The sequence below is a fragment of the Neolamprologus multifasciatus genome, chromosome 16 (assembly GCF_963576455.1).
Source record: "Neolamprologus multifasciatus chromosome 16, fNeoMul1.2, whole genome shotgun sequence".
NCBI classification, from domain to species: Eukaryota; Metazoa; Chordata; class Actinopteri; order Cichliformes; family Cichlidae; genus Neolamprologus; species Neolamprologus multifasciatus.
Window position 1 is genome coordinate 22124611 of NC_140454.1, and position 21730 is coordinate 22146340.

The 21730-nt window shown below is 38.3% G+C and overlaps 1 protein-coding gene across 15 annotated transcripts; it reads right to left on the bottom strand.

Moving 5' to 3' along the window:
- Positions 1–21: 21 nt before the first annotated feature.
- On the bottom strand, positions 22–20216 carry LOC146500825 (uncharacterized). 15 transcript variants are annotated; one of them, XM_085135868.1, is made up of 15 exons: positions 19932–20216; positions 13624–13730; positions 13321–13504; positions 12721–12821; positions 12457–12574; positions 10574–10624; positions 10122–10175; positions 9746–9801; position 9282; positions 8810–8845; positions 7926–7955; positions 7610–7627; positions 4837–4953; positions 3330–3389; positions 22–3201 (listed from the first exon to the last, which is right to left on the bottom strand). In XM_085135868.1, exons 1-15 carry the CDS (start codon positions 19993–19995, stop codon positions 3173–3175), a joined length of 1026 nt encoding a protein of 341 aa, XP_084991994.1. In that variant the 5' UTR covers positions 19996–20216; the 3' UTR covers positions 22–3172. The 15 variants fall into 15 exon arrangements, with proteins under 15 accessions (XP_084991994.1, XP_084991983.1, XP_084991986.1 ...); XM_085135857.1 differs by lacking the exons at position 9282; positions 9746–9801 and having other exon boundaries at positions 3330–3386; positions 10119–10175; XM_085135860.1 differs by lacking the exons at position 9282; positions 9746–9801 and having other exon boundaries at positions 7610–7624; positions 19932–20215.
- Positions 20217–21730: the final 1514 nt, after the last annotated feature.

The window sequence follows — 21730 nt, forward strand, 5'->3', positions numbered from 1 at the left end:
AATGAAAGAAGAAAAAAAAAATCCCACAAAAACTGTTTAATTGATTCCTCAAACATTATTTACACAACTCCAGAAGAACACAAGTGCCAGATGACAAAAATTTAAAAAAAAACAGTTCCTACACAAAAACCACACAGAATATTTAAATAAACAGGAAGTCAGAAGAAGAACAAATGAACTGTCTATATATGTGTAGTAAATCAAGATGTATACAGGATAGGAACGTGCTTCTCCCATTGAGATTACAAAAAAATCTCTGCTTGTGTCGCTGTGTCGTTTTTTCATGATGACATTATTGTTTGTTTTCCTATCAGGAATATTCAAGAGCATATAAGGAATAAGGCAGGACTGGTCAGTGCCATGATTGATGCCCTAGTGTTATGTGGCAAGTGCACTTCAGGACCCAATGAGTTTACAACACTCAAGGTTTACATTCTGGTTTGAATGCTTTGTTCTGATACTTTGTATTGCTGGGATCAAGCACCATCAGGTGACTGTAGTTGTGAATTGATATAATATAAATAAGACTGAATTATTGACCGAGAGTGTTTCAGCAAAATGTATTGTTGACCATGATGTCCTCAGTGCAAGCAACAGATATCGAATTTTTCTGGATTATTGTACGAGTCTCCATTACAGGAAGTTATCTAAAAGAGCATCGCAGGTCATTTCAGTGCTTTTGTTCACTGCAGGGCAGTAATGCATTTAAAGAAAAAAATTGTATTTTGAAGGCATCAGTGGCTAGTCCTATTTGTATTATTATTGTTGAGTGGGTATTTTTTGTGCATTGTCACTCCTGATACACTATCCACGTAGTTCAGTGTTACAAGAGAAACAGCTTTTGTCTGTCACAGATTACAGGTTAAGAAGGCAGATCGCTGACACTGCGTCTGACCCACAGTTTGTAGAGTGAAATTGATCACAGATTATTAACATTTCTCAGTTTGAGGCTAGGCTGTTAGCAACAGTCTCTGTCCTGTATTGCAGCTATATGGTGCTTTACAAGTAACACACATTACATGACCTGCAGCACTATGCAGCCTCTATAGCCATATATCAAAGTTTAAAGGGAGCAGGGCAAGTACAAAACTTCAAGGCAACAAAAAAGACATTCAGAAGTTACGATTTTTTTTTGTGTGTGTGTGCTACATTTGGAAAAAAGCAGTAGCGCTGCATCCTTTGCATTTTACAATAATATTAACAAAATAGCACAGCAAACAAGTTGGCTAAAGACAATCTGTCGGCTCCGAGGCACGGCTGCTAAATGTAAAGGATTCCTATAAAAAAATCACAAGTGAATGGCGTTTGTAATGTGGATACATGAACAATAAAAATACACTGTTACAGGCTGGCTTGCTCAAATAAAGAAACACACAATGAGAAGAGTTTTACATCTGGTGGTTGAAAGAGTTTAGATTGCAAGATTAGCTAAAATAACTAAGACTGCAAACGGCCCGACTGTGGACACACATACAGCAGCTGTTATGTTTGAGTTGTTATTATTTTACATGCATGAGCAGTTTAATTTAAAAAAAATATGTAACTACGTAACCGACAGATTAAGAATGAATACAGAACACGTCGTTGTTATAGCCTCCTACTGGTTTGCTTGTCTTCTCAGTAACAGATGGGTAAAAAGTTAAAGGTTGACCCAGCATTAAGGGTGTTTAAAGTGTTAAGTCAGTTCATCACACCAAACTGACATCAGTTTGGTGAGTCTCTGGAACTGTTGGAGGAATAAAACAATATTCTTCTGAAAAAATATTCCCTCATTATGTATTTTGATAACGTTGTTGGAGACCTGGGGGGAGATCTCGGACTGATAAGTCCATAGTTTATGGATCCCATTGTTTTCATTCTTACCAAGCGATTAAACAGGCAGTTTGGATGGGTATATTTTCATCTTGTAAGAGACTTCAGCCATCAAAATGAAATGTTTTAAATTTAGAATAGCTCAGAACTTTGTAAATTTGAAACAGCAACAAAGGCATTTAGGCTTTTACTTTAATTTGTCACCCTGTATATCTTCTCTGTGTGTCTGTAGATTGTTCAAGCCAGGCTGTGTCAGTGAAAGGCACTATAGAGAAAAAAAAAGACTGCTTCACAACTACACACAAACTACATCAGAACAAAGTCTAATACATTACTACATGACCTCCATTGAATTTGTCCATGTCAGGTGACCATTCATCCACTTACAGAAACAACACTGGATTAGACTTTACTTCATCGTACTTTAGTAAGTTTACACAATATATTTTTGTTGGCTTGTTTTTGGTATTTCCTAAATTAATATGACTTGAATGTTAGGCTATATTTGATTTGTGTCATCTTTTAATGTATTCAACCGACCGAGGAGAAACGACAGCACTTAACAGGATTTTAAATCAAGCCCCTTCACCTATCAGAAAACAAGCACACACATTCAGTGACATCGGTGGTCATCTAAACACATTTGACCACGCATCCCAAGAATACTAGTCTTTAAATGCTTTACCACAGCTCCTAACCAGAATCCACAAAATGCTTGCTACTGTGTCCCCCTGTTATCCAGTTAACCTGCACCTGTACTATAGATAATTGAAAAAGAAATGTCTTATCTAAATGATTTAAAATCATACGGGCAGCTCAACAATGGAAAAATTGTATAAAATTCCAAAGAAACAATTACAAGTTAAACACCTACAACATCGATTTCAGTTACTGTTTTATATTTACATTGAATTAATAGTAGCCATATAAATAAAATTAAAAGGTAGGTATATAATTAATCCATTTTATGGTTATACGTAAATTGAGATTAAATCTCTTTAATGGCCACTCTGAAAAAAATTATAATAATTTGGTTTAAAGTAGAGTGTTTGACCAATTATTTTAATACATTTTTTATAACAATAATGAAAGCCCTAAAGATCACATGATCTTTATCTAGCTCCTTCTTTCCACATTTATGCACACACAAGAATGAACGGATATTATTCACACGCACACTGAGACACATCCACGCAGACTCGTGTAGAGCAACATACAGACATAGAAACTCAGACTGAAACACGCAGCCCTACTCTGGGGCCTCACAGTAATTTAGCTCTACAGAGGATAGAGCCGAACAGTGAGATTGCCACTTTGCTAGACTGTAGTTGGCCCGGGCGGTAAGGTGATCGTTTCAGGTCTAGGAGGAGTTCAGAAGGTTGCTAAGAACTGTAAATAAAGAAAGGAGGAAAAAATAGATTAATGGTTAACATGTTTAAAGTACTACATGTGAATATTTATATCAAAAATGTGTTCTTTGCGTTTTCGTTGTGTGTGTGTGTGTGTTTTTGTCATACCCTGGGGATCTGACCGAGCCTCTGCTGCATCAGCTTTGTGTGGAGCCTCAGGGTCTGCTTCTAGTCACAAAGATTGACAGTCAGAGAAAAGCGAATAAAACAAACGTGGTAACTCATTGCTCAATTGCAAGGTTGTACTGCCAAGTTGAATTTCGCAAGTATTTAAGCAACAACTTCCAGAGCAGAAAAAATGAAGCCAACGCGCAATTGCCCAAAAAAATTGCAATTCCTTAAGGCTACAATTAAAAGTGAATATATGCTCATAGATCTCCACAAGGCTTATAGTTTGCATGAAAAAGGACTTTGGCTTTGTGAGCACTACTGTATTACCACCTGTCTGCTAGGCTTCACTTTTGCTGACTCAAACAACTGAACTGGACCTAAGTTAATCACCAAGTTTGTTCATTTAAGATCAAAATGAAGAACTCCTATACAGCTATACTATTAAAGTTGAGGTTTCAAAATTAAGATTCGCAATCACTCTGTGACATCATGGTGGATATGCGCATCCTTTGTATACAGTCTATGATTTAACTTAATAATGTTTCTACTAATTAGCATCAAGTTATTGCGTCCCTTCTCTCAAATATGAGGAAAACGTTCATCTTCCTTCAGTGTGAAACTGCTTCACCAGCTATACAGAAGTGTAAGTTTCTAAGGATCTTGACTTCTTGGGGTAATTATTATTTATTATCCAAACCATGAAAATTAGTTTCTTATTTTTTGTGTCACAGTGGAAAACTTATACCTATTCGTGAAGTCTTTTAAATTATTGTTAATGAAGCAGAAACTAGCTGCAATTACCACCTCTGCTCTTTACAGAGGAAAACTGCATGTCTAAATATGTTTAATCAAATTAAAAACACATATTGTCTATTACTCTAAATGCTCCAATTAAAAGAATTACTTTGAATCTGACTACTGGCCTGCACTGCTATAACTGGATGCCCTATTACTCATGTTGACTGCAAATGAAAACTTTGCTGAACTGGCAGTAATAGGATGCAGGATGCGAGGATGGTGTGAGTCGTATGTTACTGACAACAGTTCACCAAAGGGAGCCAAAAGCTGAATTTAAAAGAACTGGTAAACTTGAAAACCCGTGCTTTTAGGACTACAAGTAACAAACACACACCTTGCCCACTGGGCACAGTTAGGATGAAACTTGATTTAAAGCGGAGATTCAGATAAAAGATGAATAATTTTCTTTTGTAGTGTCATTAAAGCTTAACAGATCTGAAGCTCTGATGGGGGTTGGCATTCATTTCAAAGAGCTTGGACATAAGCAGTTCTTCTGTTGCTAATGTGGGCACCAAACTGAACAACAAACACAATTTTGGCATACACTTCATTCATTGTTGATGAGGGGCAAGAAGAATTTCTTGTCTGGTCAAATACCAAACCTTGCGTACAGCAGTTAAGGTAACTACTGTATAAATTGAGTTTTCCCTTTGATTTATTATTATTAATTAGTTTTCCACCAGCAACAAAAGGATCAGATAATTACCCTGTCTATTTTTGAAGCACAGCTTCTTCTGTTGATAGGTGAAGTATCCAGCGATTGCTCCCACTGCAGACACAACAATCGCACTAAGGATTGCTGCTAAAGAGCTTGAGCTGGCCTCTGTAGCACAACAAACAAACAAACAAACAGACAAATAAAGATAAGTTATACCAGCAGAGAATGTGCAGTCAAGTTCAGCAGTATCCTATGAACATGCCACTGGAACTGTAAACCTATTGGTCTGAGCATTAATGTGATCTGTGAAAATTCATCTATAACAACTGTAACTGTAACACTGAGTGTCAGCACTGGGTGCCATTTTGCAGTTGAAAGAATGAATATCAATTTAGCAAAGAAGCTCACTGACATGACATAATGTGTGAATTATGTGTGTGTGTGAGACAGACAGGGGGAAGGGAGGGAGAGATGAAGAGCAAGCAACAGTGTGTGTGTGTGTGTGTGTGTGTGTGTGTGTGTGTGTGTGTGTGTGTGTGTGTGTGTGTGTGTGTGTGTGAGCGAGAGAGCGAGGCTGCATCATCTCGTTCCAGAATTTTCTGATTCCTTTTCATTCGTCTGTCATTTAAACTTCCCACAGCATTCACAGTGTGCATTCACAGAAATCTGTCTGCACCTGTAACCCAGTTACTATGACAACACCGAAATGAATAGTTTTCATGCTGTCTGACAGCACACAGCCAAGTATAGGTACTGGCACATACATCACTGAATTGGCTAAATTGTGAGTAAATGTAATTAATTGTGCATCTAAATAATGTTTTTAACAAACAAAAAGGTTTAAGTAACCCCATCAAACTCATTGTAATAGGTGGCTACACTAACACTACATATATCTGGCACATGATTTCATGCTGTTGTGTTTCCAACTTAAAGGCGAGGCTTTTATTGTCTTGTTGTGGCCTGAGTCGACAGCGAGACTTTCAGTGCTACGGGGTGAAATTGATGTTGAGGCATAAAAGACAAGTTCGAAGAAAAAAAAAGAATAAAAGAAGACAGGAGATCCAGAGCTCACGGCGAGAAAAGCAAGGGAGTGGCATGAGTCAGAAAAGTGAGACGAATAAAAAGTGGGAATTAGTCAGTTAAATTAAGTGGAATGAAACTGGAGAGTATAGTGAGTCAGAAAAAGGAAGTAAAGGTGGGTGGAAACTGACGTGTATGAGCATGAATGTGCATAAACGCATCACATACAGCTGGCACACAACTGTTTCTTGAACAGAGGCATTGACATGAAATAATACTAAACGACACTGACTATCATCGAGATATGTTTTCCATATCTTCAATAGAGTCACTCCTGTAATTAAACATTTGGGCACTTGTGAGTTAAGCCTTGAATCCATTTGGTAGATTCTACAGCTTTTGCTTCTTTTATAAAATTATTCTTTGATGTTTTTTAAACTTGAAAGGAAGGTTTAACATGCAAACCTACCAAAGCTACTTGACTACACATAATAATTAAAGTTTTACCTCCCTTTACCACTACAATGGATTCTAAATTGAACAATCAATATGCGATTGAAATGCTGGCTTCAAAGCATTAACTGTTTCGGAATTACAGCTTGTTAGAGTCAATCGAAGCCACTATACTTGGTTAATGAAAACATTTTACAACATCTAGCCAAGTCAAGAACACTCTCAAGGAAGTAGGTGCGCCTTTTTCAAGGTCTACAATCAAGAGATGCCTTCACGAACACAGCATTTACAACAAGGTGTGAACCCCTGGTTTTTCTCAAGAACAAGAATGCCAGATTAGCTTTGCTGAAAAACATCTAAAACAGCCTGCAGAGGTCTGACAAACATGGAACAGATTAAATAAAGCTGAACTAGTACTATAAAAGCATGAAGTAAAATAGAAACAGCTCATGATCCAAAGGCATGTATGGCTACCAAGGGGAACGGATCCACTGGTATTTACTGATGATGTGACTGATCAGATAGCCCGTCACAGTGCAAATAGATAAAAACACAAAGCATACTGCAAAGCTACCCAAGAGTTTCTCAAGGCAAGAAATTCGAGTCAGTCACCTGATATCAACCCAGTAGAGATTTTCAGTTACTGAAGGCAGCAACTGAGGGTGGCTTCAGTAAAGACCAAGCACAGCATCTCAAGCAATGTGACATTTGGTGGTGTCCATGGATTCGGGGCTTTAGGCAGTCACTAACTTCAAAGGATTATCGCCCAAGTAATAAAAACAGTCTTTGTGAGCCTCTAAAAATGGGGCCTATGTATAAAAATGTTTATAATTCAAAATTGAAAGTCTGACTCTTTAATTTAAAATCCACTGAGCAGTGCATAGAGGCAAAACTCCAAAATTTAACTGTAGTGTTAGAAAAACAATGTAAACAGATTATAGTTAAAAGTGACTGAGATGACCCGATCAATAATGGGGTTGTAATCAGGGTGTTGCTGTGGGGCTTGGATTATTTGCTACCAAAACATTCTGGGAATAATCATCACAGTGAAGTCATAGTTGGCCCAGCAGCGATTCACTTCTGAAGTCTGTGTCTTGTGCACACAGACTTCAGAAGTGGTGCTCAGGACGCTGTGAGCCCCAGAAGTCAGTGAATATTTAGCAATGCTACAAATGAGTAATGCTCATGTGTATGTGCAGGTTGGGAACTGAATAGATTTTTGATCAGTGAATATGGAAAGAGATTATGGTGAAAGGTTGAGAGTCTTAGCCAACTAAGTTGCATGCAGGTTTGTGGCACACGTGGATTGTTACTTTAAAACAGGAAAACAGAAGAGAGAACTCACTTTGGGGCTGTTGATCTGCTGTAAAGAAGAGAGAACACACAAAAAGTTAGCAACACAACAACATCACATTCAGTTGTTCATGGTAAACTGTTTGTATCCTTTCATCTGCTCTGATATGAACATTTAATTCTACTGTTTCACATACTGAAATTCAAGTCATTTCCAATAAAATTCGATGTGACACACCCCTAAAAAAGATTTCTGCTGCTGCGGCTACGATCCTATGTACGGTATTTGACTAGGATTTGCACTGTAATATTTTGCTATCATGCGTATTTTTGATCACAAAGACAAACAGAAAAAATAAAATCCTTACCATCACTCCCTGAGGCACCCAAAGCAGGCACTAAAGAGAGACAGAAAGACAAGAAAGGAGAGAGAAGGTATTATTTAAATGTTCTAATGATGCATGTAAAGCATTGTTGCTGAAATGACAAAGTGGAAAAAAAGAAGAAAGGTGAGATTATTCTCTTTACAGTGACTTGTAACCTCAGGGGCATTAAGAGTTCTAAAGTTTCTGTCCTAACTAGACTGTACAAACACACACACACGCTCATGCATACACAAGATTGTATGAAACATCCCATATGTACAGTTACAAAGATGGCAAAGATATTGATTTTAGAGCATCAGAGCGATAAAATATCTCACAGAGAGAGTGAGAGAGAGACAAACACTTTCTCCAGCTCTTTCACAACTTGATCTTTGATTTTATCCACACTCAAACAACCCTGTTATCTCCTTCTGCATTGCCTGTCTGTATATGTCTGTGACATCATCCTTGCCCTTTACTTGCTTCGACTTGAAGAAGCTGCTAATAACAGTGTACTAAAGAGGAGTCTTTCGCCCTTCGCAAGTATATAAATGATTATACTATTTTCGAGTTTTCACATTTCAGGAGGGAACTGAGAAGCTGCTTCAGGAAAATCTGCTGTTCCCACATTTCTGTCATATTGCCGCAAGGTTAGTGATTAAGCTTTTGTAAAACAAGTCAGTTCAGCACCTTGTCATGGGAGCAAGGCACTGAACCAACAGCCTTCTTCCAATAGAGAGACAAGAGGAATGAGAAGAATGTTTTATGAAAACCAAACTACACTTTACTAGCCCCTGATTGCTATGTTAACTTTGTACATACACAGGACATTTTTAGTTTGGATACAACAATAAATTCAACCATAATAGTTATGAATGAATACCAACCATCTTCGTTTTTATTTTCGTCGTTTGACAGAGGTGCTAAAAAAAGAAATTAAATAAATTTAACAAATACCGTGGATCAATAACGAAATGCAAAATTATTCTCGGAATGGGAATTTCTTATCAGATGTTTATGAATACATATCACAAATCTAACACACTATAACATGGTGTTTTTGTCCCCCTTTCATTGGATTTAAATGAGTGCTGCCAGCGTCTCGAGCTCAGTCACATTTAACTACACAGTAATGGTTAGCATTTGGTTTGACTTAAACAAAATCATGCATAGTTTATACACTTCTTGCTGGTTATGTTGTACAGGAGGTGCTAACAGTATGAACACCTATTTTGCACTGTGTTAATATGAATACATTCAGTGGTAGATGTACTATACAGTAGGCTAAACACCCACTACAATATTGACCACTATTCAGAAATAATAAGTACTCTAAGAAGTTTCAAATCCCAATTTAACCCTTGCTCAAGACCTACTGTGAATGTGGTGCATTAGCCCTGTTGTACCAGGTTCTAGAGCTACCAGAGGACCATCTCAAACCCCAGTCTGTGATGCAGTTTTCAAGTGATCAAGTGCTAAAAAAATGTTTGGTGGAGGAATAACTTTGTTATTTTTTTTAAAACCTTTACAAAGATGACAACAGTTTTGTCACTAATTTCCCCTGTAATATTTTACATCTTAATGGCTTTAAGACTCTAATTTCACCACTTAAAAATAATAGATAATTAGATGATGGCAGCTAAGGCAAAAGCCTCAACTCGATACACAAATACAACTATTCATAGTTGATCCCTAAGATCTAGTCGCTGTGGTAAACAGGGCTAATCTCATTGTACTGGTTGTATTGTTTCATATCTTTATTTATTCTGGTTATTGGTTACAAGAATAAACTGAATTTTAATTGTTATGAGCAATTACTAAACACCTAACTTCTGGTGTGTTACCACCCTCTTCTCCACGGGACTTTCCTGGTTTAACACTGTATATAGTAAAATAGTCAATAAATGGATGAATAAATGAATGAATTAATCAATCAATCAATCAATAAATAAATAAATTAGACAATCAATAAGCCTGTTAGTCAATCAATCTTCCCAATGTGTTTTTAAAAACAAGCAAGAAGCATGTAGCCCTCCATGTCGATGGGGCCATGACAGTTGATCCCTAAGATCTACAGTCACTGGGGTAAACAATGCTTCTCTCTTTGCACTGTTTGTGTTGTATCATATCTTATTCTGGACATTTTTGGTTATTGGTTACGACACTGAATTGTAATTATTATGAGCAATTACTAACCACCTGAATTCTGCCGTGGTCCCATCCTGCTCTTCACGGGAGCTTCCTGGCTTAACCCTGTATACAGTAAAACAATGCATGAATGAATGAATGAATGAATGAATGGATCAATCAATCAATCAATCAATCAATCAATCAATAAGCCTGTTTGTCAGTCAATCAATCTTGCCAATGTATTTGTGAAAACATTGAAGTAAAAAGCATGTAGCCCTCCATGTCGATGGGGCCATAACAGCTGATCCTTAAGATCTACAGTCACTGTGGTAAACAATGCTACTCTCTTTGCATCGCATAGATTGTAGTGATTTGAAATTTTCAGTCAAAACTACACTTTAGGTTAAATCTCCATCAGTATCTGTTGGTGCTGTATTGGACAGGTACTTCTGTGCATCTCCATTTATTTTGATCAATAACAACAATAAACTCAACAGCAACTGTTATAAGCAATTACTGACCATGTGTTTCCTGCTCTGCAATTGACGTCTTCTCAATGTTAAACCCTGGATCTGGTAAATAAACAAACAAATAAATAAATAAATACATACATACATAAACAGAAATACAAAATCAATCACTGTACAGGAATTTTATCTAGATAATGCCAAAACATATTGAAACACATGTAACACACTGTAACACTCTGTTCTCCTCATGACCCTCGTGAATGCCCTGCAGAGGTGTTCTCAGTACTGAAATACTGAACCACAGTCAGCTCCAAGGGTGTAACTGTGATCTTGTGAACCAATGTTGACTTAGATTAAGGGATATTGTCTGTCACGAACAAAACCTTACCCTACTATATATTTATTGGGGAAAACCCAAGTGACTTAAACAACATGTGGGACTCAGTGTACAGTGTTGGCAGGGCAGGGTGGGGTGTGATCACCGCATTATCTTATCACTGATAGAAACCTCAGTGACCTATTTTCTAGGGACCTATTCTTTCTGTTAATAACATTATGACAGCAAATACAATTAAAATACCAAAATAATTTATTGATAGGATGGATGTTAAATAACAAACCTACATTACTCTCATTCTGACCCCCACATCTTTTCTTCTTGTCTGAATAGTTCTTCCAGGGTAATTGGTCCTAATTACTAACTTCCTTTCCCATCTCAATGCTTGCACTTCTAGGGACAAGCTAAGCTAAAGCACAATATCTCCGTCTAAAAAAAGGTAAAGCCAAACATAACCTTAGAATAGGACATACTGACATGAGGTCAGCATAACATTTAGTATGAAAGAGCACAAACTCCAGTTTGAGAAAGAGGGTGTTATAAGATAAATAGAAATAATTTAAAGGAGACACTTCTATTTTCATAAACCTTTACTCAGGTCATTTGGCAGGCTCATGACATTCATAATTTGGAAGATAAAATCAGCCAAGCCAAAATCCCACCTCAGAACCTTCCTAAGGGAATTGTATTTCCTGATAGAAAGGCACAGATGGATTATTTTGTTCAGAAAAGAGGGAGTTGCAGAAAAAATATAGAGTACATTACACCCCAAAAAAGCATTACAGCATGTACTTATTTTTTAATGAGTGACAATGCAAAAGTTCTGTCAGGAGTAATTTTATTAGTCCCAGAATCAAAGAATCTCTCAGTTGAGATCGAATCTCAAATTTTAAATATGTAGTTATGGCCAAAATCTAGAAAGCAAAACTGCAAGAATGAAAGGCATTCTGAGCAAACACTTTGATTTGCTCAGGGACAGGCAGCGCTGCTGCATATTCAGAGATTATGGGAAAACCCCAAGATTCAACTGATCATCTTAAGGACAGCTCTAAAAAATGTTTCTGCTCAAATAATTTTCAAGCTATGCAGATCCTCATCTGTCATTTCTGTAACTATTTAAAATGCTGTAAATGAACATTTCTGAACATCAGCTTAATTTGCAAGCTTCTGTGCATTTCATATAACTGAATTTAAGGAAAATAAAATGTTTTTAGGTCTTGTTTAGAGGTTATATGATCAAAAGAACCGACCTGCATTTGCAAAGGGCAAATACAGGTATGTTTATTGTCTGTATGCTATTATTTGTGTATATATGAGGCATATAAAGGTCTCTTTATACTACTTGTTATGACTTGCAGTTCTACTGTCACACAAAATACATGCTTATACTGGAAACAAGGGACAGCACGTGATGTTTTACTAAGAAGTTTGTGTAATATCACATCATAAAAGACACTCAAGAGATGGCCTCATCTACAGAATACATGTGCTTGGCTCTGTTTACAACTTTTTCTCTGTGGTCTTAGCACTGAAGTTGATACTCATTCTTAAAATTTACAAGAGTGTGCAAAATATGTACTTGAATATCTATACTTACTTATAGTGACAGTTTCATCTGTGGTTGTGAAATCATCTGTGGATGACTCTTCATTAGCAGATGGATCAGTTGGTGCCTCCTCATTGGCTTCTAGACCTACTGTTGTTATGAGTCCACTCTATTAAAAAAATATTATAACACATATGAACCCATAGTACAGGACACATTTACTCACTATCATAGCAACCTATTAATGACATCTGTAAAATACAAACCTTAATAGATGTGAATAAGAAGTTTTACTTTTTAAAAAATGGTATTAACCTCATCTTGAGCAGGTGTTGTATTCACATTTGTGGTAGGTTGCTCCTCCTCATTAACTGCTGTTTGCGTAGCTTCTGGAGTGTCATCCTCAGAATCAGCAGCTGGCCATGGATAGAAGTGAAACAGAAGTAGTGAAGCATTAGTTCACTGATTTTTCCTTTTATAGCCCAATTACCGCATTCTGTGGCATGGGCTTTTAGGGCTTGTTTTGCTGCACAGTTAAAAACAATACAAGAAAGACATGTAAGAAACATTTTACATTACAATAGCCATTCCTTCAAAGTTACATCATTTTTTTGATGTAATAGTGCAAAAGTTGAACCTGCTTTTTGCTACAATGAAGAATGAAGATTTTTATTTTCAATAAACTGCAGCTTTGCTGTGAGATATTAACTACCTGACACATTTTACAGCAAGAGCGGTAAAAAAAAAAAAAAAAAGAAAGAATAAAAACAACAGTGTAGTATGAATGCCAAGTATTAAAAAGTGAGGAAACTGACAGCAGTTTATTTATCTAACAAAAAAAGAGAAACAAAACAACAAAAAGCACCATGTTTCATTATTGCTTTAAATGTGCATATATGTAATTCTATTAATCACCTTGTGTGGTTGTAGGTGCGTCAGAAATAACTGGTTCTGTTTCTCCAGTCGTAGGACTCGCTGATTGATCCTCCTCCCCTGCAGGAGCATCTGTAGGCACTGGCTCTGTGCTTACATCTGCAGCATTTGCTTCATGGATTAATTCAGCCTCAGGGTCAGCAGTGGGCTCGGACTGCAATACTTCCTGTTTGGCACAACATTTTATTTAAATAAGCAACGTCTATGTAACACTAGGTGAGATTTTCAAACGGCTGACAGGGACCCAGGACTGAACAGCTCAAACAAAATATCTCAAATTCTCACCTCAGTTGCAGTGACCACGTCCCCAAGGTTATGCTGGTCGATGACCTCTACATCTGCTTTAGATGTGGGAGTTTCAATAGATGGCTCTACTGTTGGGATTATATCATCTGCACAAAGTTAAGTGAAAGACGCAAGTCAGAGAATAATACAGTGTGGGATTACATACTGACAATCAGTTTGAAACAGATGGGGAAAAGCCAATTCCACAGCCACAGCTGGCAGAACCTGTGCAACAAGCTTTTTTAATCAAACAAAAAAGGCAGGCATGGCAACTCAAAGTCCACCTCAGTGTCTCAAAGAATATTTTTCCATGCTTTTGAACCCATAGAACTTCCCGATGATACAATTCCCTATTTTGAACCTTTTCTATTTGAAAACCAATGCAAGGAATATCGCATTGGTTTCTAATATAATAATATATATTAATAAAGTTTCTACTAAAATTTTGGCATGATTTGTGTAACCGCTGATTATTAAAAAGCAGCACGCCTTAATCGCCTTCCATCTGTTGTTCCTCTAAGTCATTGAAATCATCTGAGTGGTGTTTAAGATGACACATACATAAACTTAGAGCCACACCCTGGCCTGATTGGTGCCTGATGCTACCGATCCAGCTAAAGACAAACAAAAAAAAACTGCTTGACATACACATCGATCACTTGTGACCTGCTTCCACATCAAATGCAGTCTTAACCTCACCACTGGCATTGCAACTCTGTGCTAATGAGAAAATGACAGAGATGTGCATTTTTTGTCAGTCTGTGTGTGACAAGCGATGTGTGCGTGTACGCCTGTGACATTCCCCCGTCGCATGAGACAAGCTCAAGCAGTAAAGTGAGCTCTGGCTTGATTGTTCTTTGCTTGCTGACGTAAGCAGCACCCTGATGCTGGTTTATCTGAGCAGATCTTCTTTCACAAAACACCCAATATTAAGGCTGGACTGATTAAAAATATCTAATCAAATACCTCTACCACTTTTTTAAGAGCTATTCATTGCAGGGTGGATTTTCAATAAAGAATCACTGGGCTTGCCAAGTGAGATTGTATCAGAATCAGCGAAGCCTGGAGGGAGAGCAGCAACACATCTAAAGTATTTCCATCGGGGTGAAAATCTTTTAGTGGTAACAAGTACTGGCTACACCCTGAATCCGTTCATCCACACAAATGTACATTCATATTGCAGGAAAAAAAAATCACACACACAAACAAAAGCAAGTGCACACACACACTGCAGCATGAATATTTGACATGCAAACTCTCATGCACCACTGCATGGCTCCTGAAACCATCATAGAAAAAAATCTCTTTGTTCCACGAATATCACTGCACCAGTTTAACAAACATTAATCAGTTTCCATAAAGAGTCATACATTGTGCGCATGGACATGTGTGGTATGTATCAATTTCACTATCTTAATCAGTTCTTTGGAAATTACTGTCTTCATCAAAGATGTGCTGTAGCATGCCACTTCAGGCTAATGGGGTGGAACAAAGTTAAGATTGAAGTTGATGAGTCTCACCAGAACACCTATGATGAGGCACGGAAAAAACACTACATTCATCAAACTGTTCCTCAGACAGCTGTCAGTAACCTTCTGCCACAATCTTATTAATAATCTCTCAAACCATTAACTCTAATAATGAGTCTCTATTTGTGTGAGAACGCAGTGTGTATGAGACATGAGGATATAATATAATTCCCCCAGTTCTTGTGCATGTGTGTTTGTGTTTATGAGTGTGTGTGTAGAGGCTACCCCTCTATGCAAACTCCTTCATAGAACATTCTGTTCCCATCTATTAGTTTGCCACTTCCTCGTTTAACTACCTCTCTCATAAGCATTGCCCAGTCCAGCAACACTTACATGCATACATACAAACTCATGTAATGTTCCCTCCTCCCCTCCTGTCCCCTATCATACAAACAGCTACATGTTCACACACGTGTGAAGTTCATGTGCACACATGTTCCCATTCACCCTCGCTCTCTGAGTAAGGGGAGCCCTGTTTTGTGTTAGCACAGCAGTGAAGCCAACTGTTGCACATCCCAAGCGCTCTCACTCCTTGCCTTCCCTATCGCCCCTTCCATTTCACCAAGTCTCGACTCTCTCTCTCTCTCTTTCATTGCCGCTGCTTTCCCTTGAGGCTGATGAGTCATCTGTGTCTCTGACATGGCCGCACGCTATTGTGTGGCGCAAAACAACTGTGCTAAACTGCAAAAATATCCCCTGAGAAAGAAGCTCCTAAGTTAAACCAGTTCACCAATGTGGGAACGTATCTTACTATCAATTAGACTGGCAGAAAAATCTCTCTAACAGCACCCAGAAGCTCATTAATTAACAAAAATTAGAGTGTAATGAAGAGAACTTGTCTTGTTGGGTTTATGCCGTCGCTGTGAGTCACTGGAATTGAATGCCGCCACTATTAATTTTATTATTATTATTGATTAGACTGCTGATTGATTTTTTTTTCAAATACTGACTAATTTAATTGGGTAACAGAATGAAAGCAGATGTGGGAAATGTGGGAAATGCCTGATATAATTTCATACAGCCCGAGTGACATGATCAAATGTCTTGTTTTGAATATCTGTGCAGCTACAAATGGCAAGTATTCAACATTTTAGATATAAGTGAATTATTACTTAATCAGTCAACTGCCAACTACATTTATATCAAATAATATACTGGCAATGAGCAGGCAGTTAATTGATTATTTCTAGCTGCTCTCCTGAAACTGACGACTCTTGGAAAAGACATATTTCTGCCTATAACTCCTGGCAACTTCTAGCTCCGTGAGAGAAATTTTATAAGCATCTTTCCACACAGCTCATTTTGAGGCCATCTTCACCTTTCCGTGTTACATAACCGGCAGTTTGCTTTACTGCTTTTTTATATGACATGTATCTAGAAAGAAGAGTGACTGATAACAGCCATCTGGATCTATGCCAAAATGTAAGAGTTCACCCTGAAGTATGCTGTACCTCGCCTATATAATTCAACCAAGATGAAATTGTAATATAGCACTCAGGATACCAAACTGATATGGGCATCAGCTTTGTCATGGTGGCACTCTGGCATAAATCAACATGCTTTAAAAAAGAGAGAGAGAGAGACAGAACTGTCATGACAAGGAACCAGGAAAAGTGGTTCTTGGGAAATAAGGTACGAACTTAATTAAAAGGAAATTCCACTTAAATATATGTGATTGCAAAGCATGCCACAAAGAGGTGTGGTTCTTATGAACAATTAATATCCATCCATCCATTCGCTTCCGCTTATCCTTTTCAGGGTCGCGGGGGGCGCTGGAGCCTATCCCAGCTGTCATAGGGCGAGAGGCGGGGTACACCCTGGACTGGTCGCCAGTCTGTCGCAGGGCTAACAATTAATATACTGTGTTAAATAATGATGTTTCTGTAGTTTACAGCATGTTAACTAGTTTCAGTGTTTTCAGTGATATAGTGTTTGTGGGACGGTACAAAGAACCGGCCCACATTTAAACAGGTTTAAGACCTGAATTTTACAAAGCATTAAGGAGCAGAAGTTTGGGTATGATACAGTAATTTTCACAGGCTGTATCTGCGACTCATTGGTGAGTTTTTTGCAGTAGTGCAGATCATAGCCGCTGGCCTCGGTTATTACAAATTAATTTTCTATGCCAGCTTTTTTAAACAGGCAGCATTTTTTTTTTGTCATATCATATTCATATTATAATTTGCATGTGCTAAGGACATTAGTGAAGTGCCTTGATAGTGTTGTCGTTATACTACAAGTGAAAATGTTCACGTGCTCGTTCGGGATCAATAAAGAAAAACACAAATCCTTGGGAGGGTTGTGTCAGGAAAGGGGACTAGTATAAACATTTGCCACATCAAAGATAGCAATCTATATACTGTGAAAAGCCCCTTGTAAAGAAATGACTAATAAACTTATCTTATCGTATCGTATCTTATCTTATCTTATCTTATCTTATCTTATCTTATCTTATCTTATCTTATCTTATCTTATCTTATCTTATCGTAGAAAGATAAATAACACGGACAGTTGGGAATTATACTAGTATGTAGATTGAAGTCCTGTTCATTATGTCCAGTGATGGAACTCCTTATCTTGGCATTTTATATTACGCCCTAGCAAGCCTGACAATAAAAAGCTGAATTTGTTTTAATTCCTATTACGTTCTCTTTTTGTTTGTTTTGGAAACTGAAGAAGGGTAAAGGTGTTTTTTAATGGAGTTTTAGTTATGTAACACACAGGACTGTGCGTTACATAAATTGGAATCTGAAACACGTTACCAGCACCATGAAGTAAAAAAGGACATTACTCTCGAGCTTTTCTGGTTCCTACCATGAGATTTTGTGTGATTTCCTGTGTGTAGCTGAATGAGTAATAATGCGTGTGCATGCCCTGCCTTATAAAAATACACATGAACTCATTTGTGCATGTGTGCCAGGTGACACAGGTATGGTTCTATTGTGTTTCTATGGGATAGAAAGTGCTGTGTTTACCCCAATCATGTGTCTTAACAATGCCCCCATAGAGATAATGCATGTGTGGAGTGTTTGTGTGCATGGGTGTGGGTTTCCCTTATCCACCGAAAGAATGATTTATGTGTTAGCAGTTGAAGGTGTAAACACAGACAAGTCTGCACACACACACACACACGCACGCACGCACACACATGCACTCACACCTGGCTCACATCACAGCTCTTTTTTCTTTTATTTGTTTCTAAGGCAAACACATGTTCTCTAGCTGAATTGCGCACACCGATAAATAAAGCACACCCATACTCCCACATGTTCTGTACATTAAACTTCTACCCCACTCCCACCTACACATACGCACACAGATGCTAAGGGCCCTCGGGAAGCGTAAGGCGCTGAGACTAGTTCTGTAGATGGGTGTTGTCTGCAGCTGGGGCTGGATCTAGTTACTGACACTCCCTATCATTCAACTCTATAAATCGCACTGTAACTGATGTGCACATATACAGCTGAGCTAGCGCCCCATCTTTTTTGGTGTGACTAAGAATTGGTGTGCACACATATGCAAGTCAGCAAACACACCCATTGAGATTTTCTGTGATTGAGTAGTCCAACATCTACTGAGTTTAAAATCACATTAAACTTCTGCAATTATGGACAATGTGTGTGAAAAGAGAAGGGAAAAAAGCACTCTCTTTCTCTGTCTGTCTGTTTGTGTGTGTGTGTGTGTGTGTGTGTGTGAGAGAGAGAGAGAGAGAGAGAGAGAGAGAGTGTGCGTGTGTGTGAAGGTGGTTCCTCTCTGATGGTTTATCTGGTGATAACCGGTAGAGTGAGATTTTGCCAGATTGCATCCATGCGCACCAACGTCCAACTGAATTTTTTTGCATAAGGATAATAAAACTAATTTGTCGCACTTTTCCCTTGCTTGTGTATCCTTGTTTTCCCTCTCAATCAGCTACATTGTTCCTTTATCTTTTGCCAACAGCCGTCCACTTTTCTCTTTAGTTTTTCCTCACTTTATGTGTCTTTCTCAATGCTTCCCTCTATTCCTGCGAGTTTTACTGCACATTTAAACAATCTGGAATCATTGCATATGCCGCGGGGAAAGGCAGAGGCCCATGGGCCAGCTGAAGGAGAAGGGAAAGGAAGAGGAGAGAGAAAACACGAAGAATGAGAGATGCAGAGAGGAAAAGAATAGATGTGGCTCAATAACACATTGAAACAGAAAGAGGGAAACGGGAATCAATTATAATTATTTATGTAACAACAATGGAACCACCACACCCCTATGGACCTAAACTCCAGTCCAAAAAGAAATGGCCACATGACAAGACACACCTTTTTTTAATGATGATGTCTGGGAAACAAAGCTGGAACCCCAATATAGTAATAAAGATGGAGGGCTTTTCACTTGCTTAGCCAGAACTGATAATAACAATAATAACATAGATTTTTTTTAATCAGCTAAAGGTTAATTGAATTGAAACGTGACAGGGATTCAGGCAGGCTGGCAAAAGACACAGTGGTAATTGTGCTCACACAAGCAAAGGCAAGAGGAGAGAAAAAGACAGAAAAGGAGAAAGACAGGTGAGAGCCAGAGGGGAGTAAAGGTGGGGGGAGAAATGGAGGCAGTGAGATAATGACCAGCACAGTCAGTTAGTCAGACATACAGATAGACAGACGGGGGGAGAGACAGACATAGATAGATAAATAGATAGACAGATAGATGCACAGATAAAAAAGATAGATAGAAGCCACCATGAACACTAACACATGAAATGTTCTGCTGAAGAATGCGCTGAATTAACTGGAAACAAATTATTACCTTGTGCCTTGGCGTGCGTAGCCAGCAGGATTCCTAATAGCAGAATCCACAGGTATGACATCATGGGAACACGGCGAGGCTGCGAATAAAATCGGGGTTCAATCTCCCTTTTCTCGCCCTTCAACAATGACAATTAACTGGCGTGGAGGTTTCAGGTAGATCTGGAGAGCGTGCTCGCGTGTGTGCCGGTGCGTTCTTGCGCGTCGGATCAAACCAAGGTGCTGAGATGCTCAGGCTCAGTGCGCGCCGCCGCGGATCCGTCGTCCCCTTTGTCTGGATTGGGAGAGAAGGTTCGGTTTTTATTGGTAGGCGGTCTCTTCTCTCAAATGAAGGGAGGCGGACTGACTGCTAGGTACGTTGCTGTGCTGGCATTCACATGACTTTCCGCACTAATTAGTGGGCTTTTTTGTCTGTATTTCTCTGTTAAGTATTGCGAGTATTTCGGGTGCATACTCTTCGTTATCAAGCCCGATTAGTGCCGATTAGGACTTGTGTCATTCATGATAGCAGCCGCCATGCACTATTTTAACTCGAAAGTGCCACTAATGAGTATAATCGTGTCATTCATTAAGTATTTCCCAAATTTTGATAAAGGGGCCCGCAAGACCTCGAAAGGATCTATCTCTTATGTGCTGAGGTCATAGCTGTGGGGATGGTACTATGAGTTGGGTAGGGTAGTATCATCAGCAGTTAGATAAGAGCTGTATAAATTATATATGTTGTAAAATGTACTTTGGTTACCATGTTACCTAATATGACGATTGCCCTTAAAATAAAGTAAAAAAAAAAAACATACAGAACGGCTGCGAGAAGAAAGCCAGATTTATACAGAAAACATTAATAAACCTGTAATCATCCAGACAGCAAAGACAACACTGCACCTGCGCCTCACTCTTTATCACAACTGCTTCAAACACTCATTTCCATGCTCAATTTACAGGCCAAGAAAACTCATCGGATCCAACTAACACTTAATAACAGGTGGTGTTTGGTTAATTTATGGTGGCAGAGCACGGAAGGCCTCAAATATTCTCAATAATTTCAAATATTACCCAAACCCCAAAAGTATGTTTCCAGCCACATACTTTTCATCATGTCTAGTTTCTAGGTTGGTTTTCTGCTCCCTTGAAGCAAAGAAATAGCCAACCTCCTTGGGCTGTCTTCATGAGTACTGTAGGAGCAGCATGCTGATTCTAATGATGTTTCATGGGAAATTCAGTTTTGCATAGCCATTTTCATGTGCAGTCACTAATCTGTGGTCAGGGACACAACTTAACCTATGCAAAATACACACACCATACACTACTAAAACTTGCTTAAACTAATAGAATTTTGTCTGTTTTGTTTTCTTACAGCAGCTTATCCCTTCATGACTTAAGGATTTCCACATATGTTTAATCATGATTTAGATTGTCTATTCTACATTTATAAACTTATGCTAAGATTTAAGATTAAGTCTGTAATTTGCTTCAATTTATTAAAAATATCATTTTCTGAAGAGGACAGAAAATCACTGATGTAAGCCTTAGGTCTGTTTTTGATGTTAAATTAATGTTAGGTTTCCATTTGAGGAAACCACACATGACCTCATGCACACCAACCAACCGACCAGAAGGTGGATCCGAAAGGGGAACATTTTCCTTTCCTCACCATTTAAAAAAAAAACAAAAAAAACTTTCCTCTCTGCCAAAGTGAAATGTGTGTGCTTTTATTAATCCACAGGTGGCGCCATTAATTCAAATCTTAATAAACTCCAAATGTTCAGGGCTGTGTTCAGATATAAAAACACAGAAGACAAC